The sequence below is a fragment of the Octopus bimaculoides genome, chromosome 4 (genome assembly GCF_046866305.1).
Source record: "Octopus bimaculoides isolate indiv1 chromosome 4, ASM4686630v1, whole genome shotgun sequence".
Lineage (NCBI taxonomy): Eukaryota > Metazoa > Mollusca > Cephalopoda > Octopoda > Octopodidae > Octopus > Octopus bimaculoides.
The window spans coordinates 87,398,512-87,421,603 of record NC_142931.1 but is presented as its reverse complement, the minus strand read 5'-3'; the positions used below and the strand labels follow the sequence as shown (position 1 = coordinate 87,421,603).

General features: G+C 35.3%; 2 protein-coding genes across 4 annotated transcripts; one reads left to right on the top strand and one right to left on the bottom strand.

Annotated features, from left to right (window-relative positions):
* Nucleotides 1–4,016: 4,016 nt before the first annotated feature.
* Nucleotides 4,017–17,005, bottom strand: LOC106870217 (inosine triphosphate pyrophosphatase). Of its 3 annotated transcripts, XM_052967189.2 has the most exons (5): nt 15,553–15,735; nt 15,062–15,188; nt 10,861–10,950; nt 5,196–5,388; nt 4,017–4,374 (listed from the first exon to the last, which is right to left on the bottom strand). In XM_052967189.2, exons 3-5 carry the CDS (start codon nt 10,942–10,944, stop codon nt 4,082–4,084), a joined length of 570 nt encoding a protein of 189 aa, XP_052823149.1. In that variant the 5' UTR covers nt 10,945–10,950; nt 15,062–15,188; nt 15,553–15,735; the 3' UTR covers nt 4,017–4,081. The 3 variants fall into 3 exon arrangements, with proteins under 3 accessions (XP_052823149.1, XP_014771707.1, XP_014771708.1); XM_014916221.3 differs by lacking the exons at nt 15,062–15,188; nt 15,553–15,735 and adding an exon at nt 16,239–17,005; XM_014916222.3 differs by lacking the exon at nt 15,062–15,188 and having other exon boundaries at nt 15,553–15,891.
* Nucleotides 17,006–20,346: 3,341 nt separating this feature from the next.
* On the top strand, nt 20,347–20,844 carry LOC106870202 (protein ZBED8-like). Its single transcript, XM_014916204.1, has one exon. It carries the CDS (start codon nt 20,347–20,349, stop codon nt 20,842–20,844), a length of 498 nt encoding a protein of 165 aa, XP_014771690.1.
* Nucleotides 20,845–23,092: the final 2,248 nt, after the last annotated feature.

The window sequence follows — 23,092 nt, the reverse complement described above, 5'->3', positions numbered from 1 at the left end:
CATCTGCACAAATGTATATAGATTTATATACACACACACATATATATATATATATATATAAATATATATATACATGTATACATATGTATAGCTGTATATGTATAGATGTATAAACATAGATATAGATGTATATGTGTAGATGTCTATATATAGATTTACATGTAATATACACACATATATACACTCATACACACAGGTGCAGGTATGGCTGTGTGGTAAGAAACTTGGTTCCAAAACACATGGTCCTGGGTTCAGTCCCACTGTGTGGTGACTTGGCATGTGTCTTCTGCTGTCACCTCAGACCAACCAAAGCCTTGTGAGTAGATTTTTTAGAGAGAAACTGAAAGAAATCAATCGTATATATATATATATGTAAGTGTATGTGTGTGTCTTTGTCTCTGTGTTTCTCCCTTATCACTGCTTCACAACTGCTGTTCATTTATTTACATCCCCATAACTTACTGGTTTGACAAGAAGAAACTGATAGAATAAGTACCAGGCTTATCAAAATAAAAAGCACTAGGCAGTGTCTCATATTTTGGGTTGCCCACTCAGTTGTATCTATCACTCTATCTTTTTTTTCTGTGATATATATATATATATATATATATATATATATATATATATATATATATATATATATATATATATATATATATATAATACATACACACACACACACATGTATGTATATTCATTATCTATTATATAAAAGTCAATGTCTTTATGTATTGTCTTGTGTTACTTATACATTCAAAAACTACTGCACCGATCCTAATGAAATTTGGAACACAAAATCCAAGCCTAGGGAGAACGGTAATGCTGTGTTTCATACAATTTCATGGACCAAAATTACTGAATGGATCCTTATGATATTTGGAACTTAGATTCAATGCATAAGGGCAGGTATAATGCAGTATGTTTGGTTTGAATTTCAGATGGCTAAAAGTGGGCAGAACCCCCATGAAAATTCATACATTTTCGATGTTGATGAAATTTCAACCAAGGGTAATTGACACACATCAAGATGTATTCCACTTCTCATGAGGATTCTAAGACCCCCTAATGGGGGCTTTAACTCCCAAATTTTAGTCAATTTTTATGATCCAAAACTAGGTCAAAAGTACTGAATGGATCTTTATGAAATTTGGAAATTATATTCTATGCATAAGGGCCATAACCCCCATGAAAATTCATATATTTTTGCTGTTGACGAAATTTTAACCATAGATATTAGACACAAATGAAGTAATATTTCTAAAATTTCATCTTGGGGCCTTAACTCCCACATTTCAGAGCTTCATGACCTCCATTTTTCAGGAGCAAAATCCTTTTAACAGGTTCCATAAGACTGGAATTTTGGAATCTGCGCATAAAGACCAGTAGTATGGGATACATGCGTCAGGATTAGAATTTTTTTACGGTGTGCAATTTTGATGAATTTCGAATCATAGGTATTCCAGTTCATTAGAGAAAATATAACAGAAAAGTCTAATTCTTCCATTGCATGTAACACAGGCAACACTGGGTATCTCTGCTAGTATATATATGTGTGTATATATATATATATATATATATATATATATATATATATATATATATATATATATATGATAGGCTTCTTTCAGTTTTTATCTACCAAATACACTCACAAAGCTGTGTTCACTCCAGAGTTATAGTAATTGTAGGTGCCACAGTGGGATTGAAACTGAAAACATGCAGTTGGGAAGCAAACTTCTTATCACACAGCCTTGAATATACTTTCCTATAACTTTTATATAAAAATAACTATCCAACTTTTTGTTTAGAGCCTGTAAATTTTTTGAGCATGAATTTGTTGGTCAGTACTAGTTTTCACTTAAATACATTTTGCCCATTTGTACTGTTTTACATCCATTTTTCCATGCTGGAATGGGCTGGACAAGGACTTATAGAGGTAGTATTTTATGACCAGATGTCATTCCCATTGCAACTCTTACCTGTTTTTTCAACTGAGAGATTTTTCCTGTTCCACTTTCTTTGAAAGCACAAACCAACAAAATGTGCTGTTTATAGGGAATGTAAACATGACATAGCCGTTTTTCTGTATAGTGCCATGCTAAGCTGTGGAATGTAAAAATCCATGCACACACACATCTTTTCTTTTACTTGTTTCAGTCATTAGACTTCAATCATGCTGGGGCCCCACCTTGAAGAATTTTTAGCCAAATGAATCAACCCCAATACTTATTTTTCTTTCTTTAAACCTGGTACTTATTCTATTGGTTTCTTTTGCTGAACTGCTAAGTTATGGAGACATAAGCATTCCAGCAACAGCTGTCAAGTGGTGGTAGGAAGAACAAACACAGATACAAAGATATATATATATACATATATATATATATATATATATATATATATATATATATATATATGATGAACCTCTTTCAGTTTTTGTCTACCAAATTCACTCATAAGGCTTTGGTCAGTTCAAAGCTATAGCAGAAGACAATTACCGAAGGTGCCATGCAGTGGGACTGAACTCAGAGCCATGTGGTTTGGAAGCAAGTTTCTTACCACATGACCATATGCATATGTGCTATCAATAAAATGAAAAATGCTAGTGGATATCTTCAGTTTCTTTCCACATACCATCTCTTACTCTCTCATCTTATCACTCTAGCTTTCTTGTTCCACTTGAGACATATGCACAAGGTTGCTGCTGCTTCATGCTCGTTTGATGGGACTAGGGTGATCCCAGAAGTGTCATCATGTGTGGAGCAAACAAGGTCTACTAGTGCTCCTCATTGCTGGTGGTTCTGTGCCAGCCCCTCTAGTGAAATCCCTGTCTCCTCCATGTGATATGGGTAAAAAATATAGGTATGGCTGCGCGGTAAGAAACTTGCTTCCCAACCAATGTGGTCTTGAGTTCAGTCCCACTGCTGACCAAAGCATTGTGAATGGATTTGGTAGAAAAAACCTGAAAGAATTCCATCATATATGTGTGTGTGTGTGTGTGTGTATATGTGTGTGTGTATATGTATATATGTATGCATGCATGCATGTATGTATGTATGTATATGTGTGTGTGTATCTGTGCACGTCCTCACTACTTGACAATTGGTTTGTTTACATGCCTAAGATATAAGTACCAGGGTTGAAAATAGGTACTGGGGTCAATTAGTTCTATGAAACCCATCAAGGTAGTACTCTATCATGGCCTTAGCTAAAAGATTGCATTCTGCAGCTTGTTTAGAGTATTCAGCATTCTAGATGGATAGTTTTCACTATAGCTGAGGTGTCATGTCTCTCTATACTGCTGCTATAAACTTCAAATGATTACCTGATATTTTATAATTTTTTAATCCCACTGAACTCATTCTTTTATTCATTTACTTGTTTCAGTCATTTGACTGTGGCCATGCTGGAGCACTGCTTTGAAAGGATTTTTAGTCAAATGAATCAATCTCAGGACTTATTTTTTAAGCCTAGTACTTATTCTATCGATCTCTTTTGCTGAACTACTAAGTTACAGAGATGTTAACACACCAACACCAGTTGTCAAGTGGTGATGGGGGACAGACATAAAGACATACACACAGAGGCTTCTTTCAATTTCCGTCTACCAAATCCACTCACAAGGCTTTGGTCAGCCTGGGCTACAGCAGAAGACATTAGCCAAAAGTGCCACACAGTGGGACTGAACCTAAGACCATGTGATAGGGAAGCAAGCTTCTTACCACACTGCCATGCCTGTGCCTATATGCTGATATTTTTTTTTTGTTTTAATTAATTTCATGGTAAGTACTCTTGTTAATTACAAGATATCTTATTTTCTTTCTTACAATGAGTTCACTTTATGACAATATGTTCAATATGAAGAAACTCAACATACACAAAGCTTACCAAGCTGATGATGGTAAAGCTACACATGCTTATACACAAACACACACTATCTTTATTTAGTTATTGATGTTTCTACTTGAAATAATGGAATTTAAGGATTCATTTTAAAAACTAGCTAGCAAAAAGATATATATAAAAAAAATTCTTAAAATTTTATTTTCTTTGTAAAAAATATTTAATAAGAATTGATTTATATTTACTTCAAAGTTTTATTCATAAAATGCTCTTTAAATGCCATTACTGCTTTCCCACGATGTGATAGGCTGTTTTTTAATTCTTTGGGCATTTCAGCATATGTCTGATCAAAGCCGTCGGGTTGGAAACAAGGATCCCATCCAAAATCGTTTGGTCCACTAGGTTCCACAATTTTTCCATCTGTTTGACCTTTGAACAACAAAACTGGGGTTTCTAGATTGCCAGTGGAGAAAGCAAGTGTACATAGAGCATATGCACTTTTGTCTTCAAATCCATGCAGGAGGTGGTGTAAACCTGAGATAAACAGATCAAAATGATGCAGGCATTTCATTAATATAACCATGGAAAAATATACTTAATTCATGCAATGTCATTTTTATGAATATTTTTTAGGTTACATAAAAATGATATGTAAGACATATTTTCTATAACATGTGGTAGGAACCAGAAAGCAAAAGACTTTTTGAAGCCATTCTTCTCTCCATTATTTCTAGATGTCTAAAGTACATAGTTGTGGAGAAAACATGGTAATGATCTACAAGACGAAAAGAGACCTAAATAAATATCATTCCATATATAACTAAACTTTATCATGTTTTTTGTTGATGTTGTTATTAAATCAAACCTGATCATGGAGACCCATGATCAAATGTGTGCTGACAATAACCATCTAGTGTTTTATATGTTTAAGATTACATTGTCCAATCTTCAAGATGGTAAGGTGGGGATTTGGGAGAAATTTGACTGTTAAACTAGCAGGTCAAGTGAGCACATAGAAGCTCATTGGCTAGATCCTAATTTTTGTGGCTTTATGTGCTTTATTGCAAGCAATTCTTAAAGTGTGTTAACTACCAACAGCAATTTCTTTGCATCTGTACATAAATATGGAACCACAATAATAGATGCAAAGAAATTTTTTGATATTTAACACTTTTCAAGAATTACCTATATACATATGTATGTGCATACAGTTGACTTTTACATGAAAATCTTCAACTGTCTTTTTATTTTTATACATCAAATTAAACAGCTTAAAAGACAAAGATAATATTACCTTAATGATTACATCACCAAAGCATCTTTATCAAATCCAAATATTTCAATAAAAATCTTACCTTCTGGCTTCAATTTATCTAAAAACCATTTTATGTATGGTCCTGGCAGTCCACCAAGAGCATTAAAGCAAAGAGAGGTATCTTCTACAACAACTGGACCTTTGACAATTTTAGCAGCTTCAAGACATTTGGCACGTGAAATATCATCACTTTCTCCTTGGTATTCAGGAATGTCAATATTTTCATTAATTAACTAATGAAAATAACAATTAAATTTATTTAACATTTTAGTCAGTAAAGTTTTCATTTTTCAAAAATATTAATATCATTTAACTTCATTTTTGTATCTGGTTTGCAAGATTCTTTATGTGAATTCATGTGTTGAAACACATTTTGTTGTCTGAGGAGAGTCATACTGCCTTAATATCTTACACACTTACCAGTTCAATTTCCACTCATTATTTATATTTTTTCTTCCAAAATTTTCATTGCTTTTGCAACCTTGTCAAAGATAAAAATATAAATAATGAGTGGAAATTGAACCAGTGAGTATGTTAGATATTAAGGCAGCATAACTCTCCAGACACAACAAAATATCTTTTAATATAACAAAAAATTAAGAAATCAGCTTGCTATATCGATTTGTGTATAATGCAAGTGTATATAATCATGTATACTCTGTAAACCTAATTATGAGCAATGAAATCCCAAGAAAACTATCTTCAGTGTTTAGTATACATTAACCTTTCTTAGGAAAAAAAGGAGAGTTTTGTTGTTAGATTTATTATACAGTGTAATGACAAAATTTTAATATTATTTTTTGTCTTTTGGCAGTAAGTGTTAATTCCTATTTGCTTCTATCTTGGAATCAATAGAAATTACTACTATTCCCTTCAAAATTTTTCTTTTGTGACCTGGACATCACTATTTTGAAACTGACCTATTTTCCATTACATTTCAGGCAGATTCAGTACTGAGTTGCTGAAACAGAATTTTCTAGAACTTTTGAGAAATTTCTAAAAGTTTTAATAATTTCAAGAATGTTCTGACAATATAGATGGCAGAATAACTACAAGAATTGCAAGCTCAACAGTTCGGTGGAGAGAAGTTTGAGGAAAGCAATCTCTGAAGGAAATATTAGCCATTTTTCATACTTTCTAGGGGTAAGCAAATAGGAAATAACAATTGCTACCCAAGGGCAAAAATGTGTTACACAGTTGTATAAAATATGTTGGAAAAGTTTATGCAACCTAAACAAAACAAAAAGTAAATTCGAAACAACCTTTGAACTGTATTGGTGCAGGCTATAAACATTCATCTACTGAAAAGTTAACATTGTGGAAATTACATGATCACTATCAATGCACTACTGGTTACAATGCACTTTCAACTCTTTCTTAATTGTGCCATACTTTTCCATCTTGTCTCAAATCACTTAACTAAATTGTCTTCCAATCATTGCAGAAGCCTTCTTAGTGGCCTTTTCCAATCTCTTGGATAGCACCTGGCAACTGCACGGGTTCACCTGTTGTCTGTGAATCTTGAAGCGTCTGGCCCAGTTGAACATGTGCTTTTGGTATTCTGCCATTACAACATTCACTCCGCTCCATTCTCAAATGATCTCATTTCCAAAATGCTCCAATAATGATATTCCTCATATGGATCTTTTCATGGCCCTTTGCGTCATAACCAATGAGTGTTCTTCCTTCTTTGAAGTAGCTTGTGTCTCACTTGCGTGTAAAAGTACATGTAGGATGGTGCTGTTGAAGAGTTTGGCATGTATGGTCTTGCCCAGCTTTGTTTCAAGCACATTCTTTACTGAAGTAAATGCCTTCTATCCTGCCCATATTCTCTTTGAGATTTCAACATCCATGTCTCATTGCATATTCACTGTGTGCCCTAAATAGATATACTCCTTTACCTCCAAGATTACATTACTGTTCAATCTTGTGCTATGTTTTTGGACTGCATGTTTATTGCTTCCATGCTGTTCATTTTAAGGCCTACCACTGAGCTATGGGTGTCTAGCTCTACCAGCATGATCTGCAGCTGATTTGTGGTTTCAGCGACGAGTATAATCTCATCTGTTAGTAGCTCACTGTTGATGTTCACACCACCTGTCCAGTCAATGTCTCTGACAACCACTTCTAGACATGTAGGGAAGAATTTTGGAGAGATGGTATCTCCTTGTTTGACACCCTTTCCAATCAGAACTCTTATTGGTGGCAATAGCAGAGCTGTATCTGTGGTGCATCCAGAGTTTGCATCCCTAAGCAGTTTAGTGTAATGCATCCCAACACCTTGCATTTTCAAAGATTTCAACACTACATTTATCTCAAACTATCAAAGGCCTTTCCATAGTAAGAGAAAGCAATGCAAAGAGGCAGCTTGTATTCATTTATTCATTCCATAAACTGTTTTAGAGTGAGTATGTGATCCATCATGCTGTAGTGAGATGGGGAAAGCAGAAGGTGCAAGATTAACAGGTGGTATAGGGTTTGTTGTAAGCAAAGAATGGGCTTCAAAAATCATATCCTACCAATTGTTTTCTTCATGCATGAGTGCTGAAATTTATCTCTCAGGAAATACCATTCTGCCTGATGATCATCCAGACCTAAGCTCCCACAAATGTCAGCAAAGATAATTTAGTAGAAAAATTCTTCCAAGATCTCGAGAAAGTGCTAGCTTACAAATCTACTTACATTGTAGTGATGGGAGATTTCAACATGAAAGTTGGAATGGGATGGCAGGGAGAGTAACGTGTTGGAAAGTTTGGATCAAGAGAGAGAAACAAAAGAGGAGAATGTTTGGTTACTATGGCAGAGGGAAGACAACTTTACATTGGGATCAACTTATTCAGAAAGCAATCTGGAAGGACATGGACCTGGATATCCCCTGAAATTTACCACATCCTGGTCAACAAACAGCACATACTGCAAGACATTTTGGTGATAGTGCCATTCAACACAGGCAGTGGTCACTGCTTACTATGAGTGAGGATAGTGATCAACAAAATCAGAGAGAAGAATGTTCTGCACATCTCAATGAAGAATCACTGTGTCAAGGCCTTTGATGTGATGCAGTTTCAGGATGCTATCAAGAGAGAAGTTTGGGGGTCAACTTGAAGAGTTTGGTGAGGACTACTATCTACTGGTCTAGAAAATCAAAAGTTGAGGTAGAACTGGAAAGTAAGGATCCAGCAGGATCTTGACAGAAGAATCTTAGAGGAGATGAAGAAAATGCAAGAGAAATGGAAACTATGAAGAGGAACATAAAAGATTACTTTGAGTATTTTGTTCTCTGCAAAACAATCAATTATAAATTGAAGAAGCTAAAAGCTGATGCAAACTGAAGAGGAAAAGAAAAGTCTAAAAAGATGCAGGAGAGAGGACACTCTATAGGTTCAGGTGATGGCATTTAACAACAAGGATGGGCTCATGGTAACAGACAAAAGGGATATGGAAGAGACATGCAAAACCTTCTACATTGGCCTTTCCATAGTCAGAAAAAGCAATGCACAGAGGCAGCTTGTATTCATTTATTCATTCCATAAACTGTTTTAGAGTGAGTATGTGATCCATCATGCTGTAGTGAGATGGGGAAAGCAGAAGGTGCAAGATTAACAGGTGGTATAGGATTTGTTGTAAGCAAAGTGTGATCCTCTACCATTACAAATCTTGGAAGAAATGCCACCTATTCTGGTCAAGTTGATAAAAGCAGACAAAACTCCTGAAAAAGATGGTATAACAACAGACGGTGTGGAAGTAAAGAGCTATGGAAAATCCTTGTTCTACACTTCAACTACTATCTGAAGAAGGGTAAAATACCCTCACTGTGGAAAGAGTTGAATACCATCTTGATTCATAAGAGTAATGAAGAAGATTTTAGAAACTACAGACCCATATGCCTCTTATCTCACCTTTATAAGCTGTTTACAAAAGTCAAAGTCTCCAGTCTATCAAAACATCTCAATGACCAGCAGCTGAGGGAGCAAGCAAGAAGTGCAATCACTGGTATACATATTAAAAATGGCTGACAGGTTCCTTGTTTCTCATTGGTTCAAATAGAACATGTGGAAAATGATGAAACACTTAACCCTTTGCTTGTCCAAAGCATTTTCATAAATTTGTCCTAAACTTGTCTATGCTTGTGTACAAACTTCTAGTTAGCTCTTGCTTCATACATTCATGAGTAATATAAAGCTTTCCTTTCATGAATCCCAAGTTACTCTGGTAGTTTAAAAAAATTGAGAATGTGGATCATATATGATGCATGGACATTGGGGAAATGTGTCCTGTGTGTCACATGTGATTCACAGGACAGACAAAGGGTTAACATTTCACTTGTTGAATAAAGAATTGCCACATTACTATATAAGAAGAAATGTGTAAAAACCATTGTCACTCTCGAACATTACATGTAATTGATCATCATACTCAAATGCAGTCTTGTATGCTAAGGAAAATGGGAACTAGGTAGTTGGTTGTCACTGTGGATGTTTTGAGTCGAATATCTGACTTTGATGCAAAACCAAATCCAAACTTGAATCCATGTCACAATCAAAGAAGGCAAACAGAAGGAAATCTGCAACATCTCTGAAGCTGGAAGAACTGTCTGACTAACTGAAGGCTGGCAAAACAGTTGTCATTTGAGTCAGGAGAACACTAACCTACACCTCAAAGCACTAGAAAGAAGATAGTAAAAATGCCTGGCAACTTCATAGCCAGTGCTGGATGGAGCTAGTGCATTGTGGTTAACATCACCCTGAAACAGCAGGCAGAATTTGAAGACAAGTTGCAAGAATTGGCAGAGTTGCATAACATGAATTTTCCGTAGTTACAGTTGTCGACCTTCAGTACAGAAAGTAAACACTTTCATAATGGAGAAAGATATCCAACTTTATGACTTTGCACCCAGAACATTCTGTAATGGTAGGAAGGGCATCCAACCATAGAAACCAGGCCAAATCAGATTGGAACCTGGTGCAGCTCTCCTGCTTGCCAGCTCTGGTCAAACTGTCCAATCCATGCCAGCATGGAAAACAGACATTAGATTGTGATGATTATATATATGAATGAAAACATAAAACGTAAAATAATTTAACTGGCAATTGGCATGAAATGAACTAGTTTGCTTCCCAATCACATAGTTTCAGGCTCAGCCTCATTGCATGGTACCTTGGGCAAGTGTCTTGCTGCTATGGCCCCAAACTGACCAAACATTTGTGAATGAATTTGATAGATGGAAACTGAAAGAAATTTGTCTTGTATGCTGATAGTTGTAAATGAGTGTTATCACAATACAAGTGGTGTACTGTGTTCCCAGTGTTCTGCGATAATATGCCTGGCCATTGGAAAATACTACCTTGCTTTGAAACAGGTGAGGGTTGACAACAAGGGCATTCAGCCATAGAGAAACTACCCCAATGAATTCCGTCCAACCCATGCAAGTATAGAAAACTGGGCATTAAAACGATGATGATAAATTTCATATGTCTCAGTTCGTTTTGGATATAATCAAGAATTTGGATGATTTAGTAGTTCAATAACTTATTCATTATTATGCTGACATGTAGAATATAACAAAAGCTTTTTGACATAAAATTATGACAAGAGGTAATAGTTTAAAGATGAACACATTAAAAAGTTTGAGTTTTGAATAAACGGGACAAGAATCAGTCCCAGGAGTGTTTGTATCAAAAAAGTCTATGTAAAGAAATACATACTTTATAGGGAAAGTTTTTGCCAAGAATTTGAATAAATTCTTTTAATTTATTAGCATTCCCTGTCACAAATGTAATGGTTGTCATGTTTACCTGAAAGAGGAAAAACAACAAAATTAATCTCATAGCTATGATAAATTGTTTCTCATCTCGAACACAACAGATTTATAATATCTTAATTTTATTAAACATAGCAAAATTAGTAGGGGAGGTGGTGATATGGAAGTGATTTGGTTGCAGTTTCTTACTGGTTGAGTAAATACATAAAGGCTTCCTTATTGGCTTGTTTTATGATCATGAAGGCTAATACAAATATTTTGCTCATTTATCTTAGCATAGAGACAAGTTTGAAGTATGTTTCTCACTGTCTGACAAACAGTATTAGTTTTATTACTCTGTTCTAAGTGCATTATAATCTCATTCCTTGTCTGCTATCCTAAACTTTATTGACACTAATGAAGTAATTGTGTTTGCATGAAGACTGCTCACTAAAAATCTCTCCACTTTAATTCCAATACCAGAAACAATCTACATCTCTTCTCATTGCACCATGTGAACAATGTAAATAGGGATGTTTCTGGACTGACTGACCCCTCTAACATGCTATCTGGCATGATAACTTCTCTGATGCTAGAGTCATGAAAAAATGTACTCATTACACACTGCAAAGTGGCTGGTAATAGCAAGGGCATCCGGCTGTTGAAATATATAAGTGAGATGCAATTCTCTGATTTTCTTAGGTATGAATAAGTGCTGGCTCCAACTGTAGTGGTCCATTTAGCTCATACCAGCTTGAAAAGCATATGTAAAGCAGTGATGTTGACAATTATTTAAATGTGCACAGCATATTTGTATTACCAAGTAGTTTTTCTAGTAAGCTCATTTAAGAAAAATAAGTAACATAAAAGAATTAAAAAAACTGAAATATCATTATTATAAGGAATAAAATATACAATTGGAGATATATATTTATCAAAAACTGGTGGGCAAGTAAGTAATTAGATATAAAAGTTAATAAGTAATAGAGATTATATTTAGAGTCATATTTTGTAGGTAAATACAGTTGATCTTCACTAATCAAGAATATTTAGTAACTGATGAGTTGCAGATCAAAGACAAACCTCCATTAAAGAAATTAGACAACCTTTATGTCTATTCATTATTAAGACACAATATCATCAATTATAATTGATGATATAGAGTATTAATGTAAAGTTTTATTTAAATATCACAAATAAATAAAAGAGCTTAATAGTTATATATAATTACAAGATTTCAAGTATAAATATGAATAATTATCCATAAGGTTTAACAAAATAGCAAAACAATTTTACATGTGTACTGAAGTAAGAGAAAGTAGAATGATGCTTAAAATACAAAATAAACATTTTAATCAAAGTTTGTAGGTGTATCAACATGATACCTAGAGAAGGATGGCAAAAGTGAATAATCAATACTAGACAGATCAGTTTGCTGAATAGCCTTACTGCAATAAAGAATATCATGTAAGAAGACATTAAATTAAGTATGTTGGTGTAGGACCTTGCACCAGAAAAAAGAATGAAAGAAGTGTAGAATGGAACAGAGAGAAACAAATGAAGCATAAAATGAATGTTAGAAGGGGAAATCAAGATAAAGTATGCTCTAGGTACTTTGGATTTTCTACAATTTTACTTTGACAATCAATGACATAATTTTTGGTACTGATATAAATTCAGTTTTCCAATGCTGCAATTACATTTGTACAGATCAATACAAAAGAGATGGATATAGTGAACAAAATAGTTTTAGATATAAAAAGCTTGAGCTAAGAGCAAGATGGTCACAGATGAAGGGCCTTTGAAATGTAAATCTTATAAACACAAAGAATATTGTTAAATTCCTTGTTAATAGTAACAAAAATTTTGCAGAGTAAATTTATTGTTTAGTTACAAAACAAAGCTTCTATACAGTCATTCAACCTGCTAGAAAGAGGTGCCAAGTCTCTTTCAAATCACATCCTACATTCATCATCGTCGTTTAACGTCCGCTTTCCATGCTAGCATGGGTTGGACGATTTGACTGAGGACTGGTGAAACCAGATGGCTACACCAGGTTCCAATCTGATTTGGCAGAGTTTCTACAGCTGGATGTCCTTCCTAACACAACCACTCCGAGAGTGTAGTGGGTGCTTTTACGTGCCACTGGCACGAAGACCAGTCAGGCAGTACTGGGAACAATCTCGCTCGAATGTCTTTACACGTGCCATCCGGCACAAGTGCCAGGAAGGCGATGCTGGGCACAGGTGCCATTGACGGTTTGGTTATGATATCTTTATGGTACTGTACCTAAGAAAATTACGGGATGATCATGGTCAGGATGCTTTTAATGACAGATCTGTTTGATCAGAGTTGACCTGAGAACTGTCCAACACAACCGCATAAAGATACAAAAGTTCTTACAAAACAATTGTAAAATAGTTAACTGATCCCTATGAAATATCTTAAGTCATTGAGTCCTAAAAAAAATTTGTTAAATATATTTCCTTAATTTATTTGTTTTTAATGGAGTAGACCAAAACAGCCTCTGGTGTTCCCTGCTTGCAAACAAAGATCAGAATTTTTTCCCTCTAAGCCAGGAGTTCTCAAAAAATTTTTTTTTTTTACCCCTTTGATTACTATTTTATTCTAATGGACCCCCCATAACCATTTGATGTTTAAAAACTAGTTTTATAGAAACTTCTTTCAAAACTCCTATTTTGTTTCACATATTGTGTAGGCTGAACTGTGTGAAACGTTAGAAAAAGAAACCAAGCTGTTACTTGCAATACATACCAATAGCAATTTTTTTTTGGGGGGGCTCTTAAAATGGTATTGTAGATCCCCAATTTACTATTTTGTTGCATGGACTGTCAAAAATCTTATATGGATCTCGGTTGAAAACCACTGCTCTAAGCAATGTAATCTTTCAGAAATTCCTAAATTCTTGAAATTATCTCCCCTTTTCTTGGAGAATCACAAAAAATAAACACGTTTTTATTTTTTTCCTCCACAGAGGGAACTTTCAATTAAAGATCTTTTGCGCACAGCATTCAGTATATCACCCCTAACACAAGAAACCTGATTTTATGTCAGTGGTTGCCAATGGTCCATTTGAATTACTTCCCTTAGTTTATTTTATTTGTCCTGTTTACTTACAATTATTTTACATGAAATCTTGTACCGTCATTTACATGTTGAATCTAATTCAGCTCTGAGCAAGCAGACGAGTCCCAATTATGACCATCTCGTTTATATATATATATATATATATATGTTCTATGCTTTATTGAAGAATATTTGAGCAAAATAATAATATCGTGTATTCAAAGCATTAGTATATTATTCTTTCGCTTTCTGGTTTTCAATTCGTGTTAAAGCGAAGTTTCGGATCAGGATACCCATTTTTACATTTTTTTTTCCACCTCGACTTTCGAAACGTTGGTGGAAGCATCTTTTTATGAATTTTTTTTATAGCCTAAAGGGGTTGGGGGGGTTTGAAAAACATCAATACGTGACAGTGAAAAGAAATGAGGAGAATGGTCGTGAGATGTGATAGAAACAACAGCCAAATCTCCCTTAAATTACATACCCTTTCCTCTGAAAATATTTACATTTTTTTTAACCGAAAAGGCTTAAACCATGGTTTTAAATGCGTAGTGCTAAAAAATTTGGTCAAAATCGGTTCGAAGTGAGGTGAAAAAAAAAGTTTCCAAAAAATTTTCATACAAAGATACATTCAGAATTTCGAAGGTAGAAAAAAATATTTGGAAAAATCCCGTCAAAACGGAGAAAATCCGGTAAATTTTTATATTAACATAAAAATTTACCCTAATTTTTGTGTGTATAGGAGGAGGGGGGAGGAAGATGAACGATTTAAAATAAATATAAACGATTTAAAATAAATATATCTTAATTGTTGGGAGAGAAAGTATATATATTCTGATGATAAAATATAGTATCTTTCAAAAACATTCAGTGTTTAACAAAAAAAAAAAATTTAACAGAAATAAATTTTCCACTGTGAATTAGATGGTTCATTATTAAATATATCCCCCTCGCCTCCCCACTTTTTTCCGAACCAAAATAAGGGATTTGCGTCAGGGTACTTGATTCTACGCAATAAATCCGAGTTATTATTTTTTTTTCTTGGTGAAAATCGTGCGGGTGTCAATATAAAAATTTACCCAAACAAGGACGTAACTAGTACTTATTTAATCGAAAGGCAAAGTCGACCTCGGCGGAATTTCGAACTCAGAGCGTAACGGCAGACAAAATAGCGCAAAGCACTTCGTCCGGCGTGCTAACGTCACCCTATAAGAGATGTAAATTTAAGTGCATAAATATATATCTTTTGCATTAAACTGTATAAATACATTTTGTTTGCATTTGTGATTATATTTTCATCTTCAAAAATCAGTATTTCACATTTAAAAAAAGTTAAACATTATATAACTGAGGCTTTCATTATTTTGCTTGAATATCTTTCAACAGAGAACCTTATCCCAATTTGTCTGTTTTCATTCTTTTTTTTTTCAAGACAGCGAAGTGCGATTCGGAGAGATTTAGCAACTATTTACAGAAGAACGAGCGATTACGTAAAAGCTTCCTCGTTCTTTGAAGAGGAGGAATTGTTAGGTCAAGTGCAAAACGCTAAAGTTAAGAACACCGATCTTACCGATATGAAATAATGATTCGAAAAATATACACAGCAGCCAAATGTGATATTTGCGGTGTTAAACTAATGTTATCACTGAAACATGTTCCGACTAAAATCGGCGTTAGATCAACAAGTTAACTGCATTTTGTTTAAGCGTTACTTCGTTGGAAAACATTACTGGGTATGTCTCGGAAGATAACCGATGAAATGCTAACTTTGATAATATATGTAACACTAGATATGGCATGAGCCAACGAGGGTACAACCTCAAGCTGGGTTTTCGATCTGCTTGAAATAATTGCCAAATTTCCCTCAAATCATGCCACACTGCCTTAGAAAAGGAACTCATTGACTAATGTAGTCATAGGTTTCCTACACGCAGATAAAAAACAACAACTAAATAATCACTGCTGGAATACCTCTGATCGTAAACCTGCTCGGTCAAGGCTGAGCGATGGCTAAAAGACAAGATCAACTGGATTCTATCGACTTTTCGAAGCTATAGGTTTAAAGGTTGAACTTTTAATTGATTTGGTAAATGAGAAGTATGTGATGCTAAGATGTTTCTGAAAGGGGTGATGTTATAGTACTATTATTGGCATTTAGCCCAAAGTTGGCCTTTAGTCAAAAGTGTTCCAACTTTGATCAATGCCATTTTTAGTGCTTCTTCGTCTTTAGGTCTTCATGAAAGTGAAAATATTTACCTGACCAGAACAGGTGTTTTCCCGGTCACCTATGTGCAAAGCTTTGACCATTCCGTTCATTTTTCAATGTTATATAGAACCACTATTTTCAATATGTCTGTCCAATTCCGTTAAGACGCTAAGATGTGATTTAACGAAGATTTGACGGTCATTTCTAGCAGGTCAGCAAGTCAAATGACTACGTAGAAGCTTTCTCATTGGTTTACAGTTGACATATATTGGAAAGCTATGTACTATCAGAAACGCACCGAAGTGTTTTTGTTTTTTCTTTTGCTGGCTTTCTTTTGTCATAGTACGAAGGACGGAGGCGTTCATGACTTTTTGCAACACCTATTAAGGTGAACGGAAAGGCAGACACTATGGCTCTTAATTGTGGCGGTTAGAAGCAGCATAGTAAATATATTTATCCTCAAATTGGAGAACTACAAACGCTCACAGCTGAGTTTACTATTCTAAAAGCATGAAAAAAAAATCAGATAGCGTTGTTAATACTTCCTGGCAACAGTGCCGTCTTCAGGAATGAGCACACTAGGCAGTTACCCAGGGGTTCCACAGGTCTGTGGGCCCAAGTCCTTGTGCACTGATTTGTCCTGGGATTTATAAGGCTGCTAAGACGGCCCTACCTGGTAATGGATATGAGGTCCACCTCCTGAGGATATGATGTACATTGTGTGAATATTATATGTATCAGCATCCGCTTTTTCATGGTCACTTGGGTCAGACGGAATTTTGTGGAGGCGGATTTTCTATCTCCCCTTGTCACCAACCCTCACCTGTTTCCAAGTAAGGTAATATCTGCACATTAGCAGACGTTTTTTTAACAGATGATAGGTTACAACTATCACACGATGTCAATGAGACAGTAACACACATACGGTGGGCTTCCTTCAGTTTCCATTGACCAAATCCACTCACAAGGCTTTGGTCAGCCCAAGGCTATAGAAGAAGAGACTTTCCCAAGGTGCCATGCAGTGGCACTGAACCCAGAATGGATTTTCTGTGGCTGGATGGCCTTCCTGTCACAACCCTCAACTGTTTCCAAGCAAGCTAATATTTGTCCATGACCAGATGTGTTTTTCATAGATGATAGCTTACAACTACCTCACAATGTCATGGTGAGGAGACAGTAGGACACACGCACACACGCACATGATGGGCTTTCTTCAATTTCTGTCTACCACATCATCCACTCACAAAACTTTGGATGGTCCAGGGCTATAGGAGAAGACACTTGCTTAAAGTGGTATTGGACCCAGAACCGTGCGGTTGGGAAGCAAACTTCTAACTGCACACCCACACTTGCACCTGTCTGTATTCATGAAAAGATGATTAGATTGTATAATAAATCCTCAGTGATTTCTTGATAATGTCTTAAAACTACTTATATTTGTTGCCATGTTCCATTTTCTAATTACAAACTTGTTCCTTATAAATATTTACTGTTCTCTAACTTTTCATGCATAAGAGGAGAGAGAGAGAGATATGTCTTTTTCTATCTCCTTAAATATAATAAAAATCAGAGTTTAAGATTTGTGCTGTAGATCCTGCCAATCTGGTAGAGAATTAACATTGCACTAGTTTTTATAAATACAAGATACCTGAGGTAATGTACAAGCAGATTTAACTCAAAATAACAAAGTTTCAATGCAGGCTTCTTAACAACACAACCACATCTGTGCATTATTAGTATAATATAAAAGGTGTAATATTTGTTATTGATAAAATAACCTTAACTCAGCAATAGCTTGCTGATTTTCTAAAAGTTCTCTTGCAATGAAGACAGCTGTATCAAGAAGTGCTGATCTCTAATTGTGAAGGGAATGTGTAGAAAGGATAGACTGAAGAAGATGTGGGACAAAGTCACAGAGGGACTGACAAGGGACTGAGATTTGTGCCAGTTTGTTGTGCCCGAGACAACATATAAAGCTAAATAAAATCATGGCTGTCCTTGCATACAGGTATGTCCCCTGCATTCTTTTTCAGCTGAGTGATCCTAATCTTGCAGGCTTGTGGATGCTGGTGCCGTATAAAGGCACCTGTACCAGTGCAGCATAAAAGCACCCAGTACACTCTGTAAAGTGGTTAGTGTTAGGAAAGGCAACCAGCCATAGAAACCATACCAAAACAGACATGAAGCCTGGGCAGCTCTTCAGCTGGCCAGCTCCTGTCAAACCATTCAACCCATGCTAGCATGAAAAACAGATGTTAAAAATGATGATGATACACTTCCTCAAAGCATCCTAAGAAATGTTTAGCTGGAAGGGCATATAATGCCCTACCAATAAGAGAAGCAGAGTGGTTGCTAAAAATTGGATTTAGTTCTCTAAATTAGCCTTTTTATATCTGAACCATAGCTTCCCAAAGTGGGCGATATCACTCACTGGTGGACGATTTCAACTTACAGGTAGGAATTTCCAGAAAATGGTGGGCGATTTGAGATTTTGGTGGGTGATATGAACATTTTGTGGGTGACAATGAATTTTTAGAAATTAAGTCTGCATTTACTGATATCTAGGCATGCCTAGAATAAGAATGCACTTTTATTAATTTGACTACTCGCATGAGATCTTTTCCTTTGGGATCTTTTCCTTTTGATTGGCAGGTCGATAAATTAGTTATTTTTAACTAAACACTTTCAAACTTCAGACATTTTACTCTTAGCATTGTTGAGAAAAGTTTCTAATTACGGAGTTATTTCATGTTGAAGTTATTGTATTTCGGTAATTTCAACCAATCAATGACGTGTATTCAGCTGAATAAAATTACTGCTGTTGTTTGTCAACAACAACTATCGGCAGTGTATATTTCGTTTGTCACTGTCATCATTCGTGCATTTGTACTGGTTTTAGCTTTAAGGTTTTAGGGTTAGGGTTAGGGTGTTAGGGTTGGGGTTTTAGGGTTAGGGTTACGGAAAGAAGGGATAAATGAAGAAATTGGAGGGGGAGGGGTAAGGGGGTGCAAAAAATTTCAAAATTCCGATTCTTGACAATTTTCCGGAATCTCCGTATCTGAAAAGCTGCGTTTTTGGCAACAAAAACAAATCTACCAGTATACGGAGTTCGAAATTAATTTATCAACCTGCCGATCAAAAGGAAAAGATCCTCTCTTTGTATTAAAAAAGCAGAATTTATTGATCGAATATTTTTGTTGCAGTCATTGAGATGGTTGTCATGCATGCTAAAAATAGCAGCCAAATAGGCCTAGGCCTTAAATCACACTCCATTAAAAATTTTTTGTTTCACATAATCATATTAAGTCCTGCGTATCGAATTCAAATTCGCAAACATTTTCTGAAAACTCCGAAAAATAAAAAAGTTATGAGGGGTTATATGCCGTGTGTAATTCTGTGGTTTCATATCAAAACACAAGTGCTATTTTCAGGATGTTGACAAAATGTGCAGTCACGTGCAAAATGACAGCTTTGAAATCATGTTTCTTGATTGGGTGAAAATGATCAAACTTTAAACCTCTGTAACTTTATAAAAACATTTTTCTGGAAAAAGTTGAATGACTCTAGTAATTTAGCATGGAAAGGTACATTAATGTGCCAAATTTTAAAATTTTCGATAAACTTTAATGTTTGAAATGTTGGCAGCCAAACGAACTAGATCTATATTTGCTCCAGTAAAGACCTGTCATCTGACTCTGCTCAATTGACCATACTGCCTTTCTGATGCCATCTGTTGAAATTTGTTTTCACATTTTCACTTTACTGATGCTTCCAGTCAAGAAAATTTGTTGACGGTACAGTAATGATTATCTATCATTTGGATTTATTCCCTCTCCTCAAGACTGTCAGTTACCAATGTGCCTTCTTTGCCATCAAACATTTACCAATGAAGCAATGAAACCTTCACGCTTGAAGTATCACTTTCATGCAAAGCATACTGACAATAAGGACAAGATGTCATACTTTTTGCAACTGAGCTCCTCTTTCAAAAAGCAAACACAAACATTCAACATGCTACTCCAGGAAAATAGTAAACAGGAGAATGACAGGTTGATTGTATAGTGCAACATTGGATTGCTTGTTGTTAAGTCTGGGAAATCTCATACTATTGGAGAGACATTACTTCGCCCGATTATTGAAGAGATTTTGTCAACCGTTATGCACGAAAAATCCGATAACATTATGAAGAACATTCCGCTTAGCAATAGCACGATTTCTCGACGCATCGATGAAATGGCCAACGATGTCAAACATCAGCTCATTAATATTCTCCAGAGTTCTGAATTTTCTATACAAGTGGATAAGTCAACTGCTGTGGACAATCAATGTTTGATGATGGTATGTATTCGATATTTCAATGAAGACCTTCAACCTTGTGAGGAAATGCTGTTCACAGAGAGATTGCCAATTGATTCAAAAGGTGCAATTATTTTTCACACTCTCAAGTCTTTCCTTTTTGGACATAATATCCCACTCAGTAATATTCTTGCCTGTGCATCTGATGGAGCCCCTTCAATGATAGAAAGATACAAGGGTTTTTCATCTCTCCCAAATCGTGAAATTTCCCACCAGATACTAACTGTTCATTGCTTAGCACACCAGCAGCATTTAGTGGCAAAAAATATGAATAGTAGATTGAATGATCACTACAGTTAGTTATCAGGACTGTGAAAAAATTGAAGTCCAGTCCCTTGTCTGATTGAATTTTCCATCAACTCCGGCTGAGAAATGACGAGGACTATACTAAACTCTTATACCATAATGATTTGAATAAGTTATTACAAGGAAACAGAAAAACTCTCGCTGATTGTAAATCATTTATCACTACCTTCGTTTTGAAATTGGTGCTGTATAAGACTACCATTTGAAAACGTCAATTCCATCAATTTCCACAACTTGATACTTTGAAAGATGAATTGGTTGATGAGGATTTAACTACATATCGTAACTAATTACAATCATTGCACAATAATTGGTGGAGCAATTTCAAGATGTTATTGTGCTGAATATTCCAAATTGGTATAGCAATCTGTTTGAGGTTGATGCAGTTGATTGCAAAGATGATGTTCAGGAGAAATTGACAGAATTACAAAATGACAATGACGCCACAATGTGATATCGCCATAATGGCAAAGAAGTATCCCAATCTGTAGAAACATCTGAAATTACTTTTGCTTGCCTTTCCTACTGCATACCTGGTTGAATCTGGTTTTAGCCATGTTGGAACTTTATTTTCTCATAAAAGAATTGAATTGGATGTGATGCAATGAAGAGACTTGGGGCTAAAGTTGACAAGTTTGAAACTGAATGTATCTGCACTAGCTGCATTGCATCAGACACATGGTTCTCATTAAAAAGTTTTATTCTTTTCCTTTATAAGACAATCATTAATTATTTTTGCTTTGGCAGTTCTGATCAATGGTTCATTTGGGGATAATGAAAATCAGTGTAAAAGAAAGTGCAACTTTCAAGAATTTAATCTATCTGCATTATATAGAGTTAACGTTAGAATTTTGTTCATACTAATGGCAAAACTAAACCTACAATAAGGGATTTGTAAACAACCGCATATTTAGCGCAAATGGCACTAACATGGCAATGAATCTATGATATAATGTGTCAAATGATACAAGGGGTGGGGATCCTAGGGGATTGTGTTTTGGTGGGGGGGGGGTTGTGTCAGCGTTTTTTTTTTTTTTACACAAGTAGGTGATGGAGCATTTTTTGGCTGATAGGTGGGCAATATTGCAATTTGGCACAAAAAGTTTGGGAAACACTGTGTTAGATAGAATATAATGAGAAAATGATTAAAATACATGGAGTTTTATCAGGGAATGAAACTTCAAAGATATACCATCAACTTTATTAATAATATTTAATAGATAACTTTTTAATGTGAAGTATGTTTGTCTGTGTTTTGTTTAGCTCAGAGTTGCCTCTAATGTAGCAGACCCATCCCATAGTTGTTTTTTTCTTCCTGAAATACTGTAAATCTGTGTCTTTCTTTTGATGAAAGGGTGTGTTTTAAGACAGATTTGGCTACTATTTGTAGTAGCTCAAGTTACCACAGAGGCACCTGTATATGTGTGTTTTGTGTGGTGAAAAAAACTTTTTCTCAGAATATTTTGCACAATAATTTTTTAAGAAATCTTTCTTACTGTTAACCATTCAACTTCAAATGACAATTGTTAATTGTTGGAAGTCAAGTAGATTGAAATGTACATACAGCGTTATCGTATAGAGTAGAAGTTCAATGTGCAGTTTTGAACTCATTATCTTGTGGTTAGTAATCCATTACCTTAAATTTGAAGCCATTAAGGCTTTAAGCATTATTTTACTGAGTTTAGTCTTTCGATTGTCACCATGATGGGGTATCACCTTCAAAAATTTAATTGCTCATACTGACCTCAGTGCGTATTTCAGTCTGTCATGTATTTTATAGATCTCTGCTTGATGAATTGCTAACTTTGAGATGTAGTGGGACACAATACTTGATTTAACAACAAATGTAAATACACACACACACACACATCACATGCAAGAATGACTACGTGGTCAAGAAGTTTGCTTCCCAATCACATGGTTCTGCGTTCAATCCCTATGCATGGTACCTTGGGCAAGTGTTTTCTACTGTAGCCCTAGACCAACCACAGACTTGTGACTGAATTTGGTAGATGGAAACTGCAGCGTTGTTTGCTTCATACTCTTCATATGCCAACTCTGCCCATAAGAAAGGAACAACTAATACAATGTGGCTGTAGGTCATAACACCAGGACAATGCCAGGGGGCATTGCTAGTATAATATATATATATATATATATATAAATATATAAAATAGTGTACATTTAAATACAAGAGAAGCTGTCTTTAACAGGCAGCTTTACATGCTAGAAGCAGTCAAAA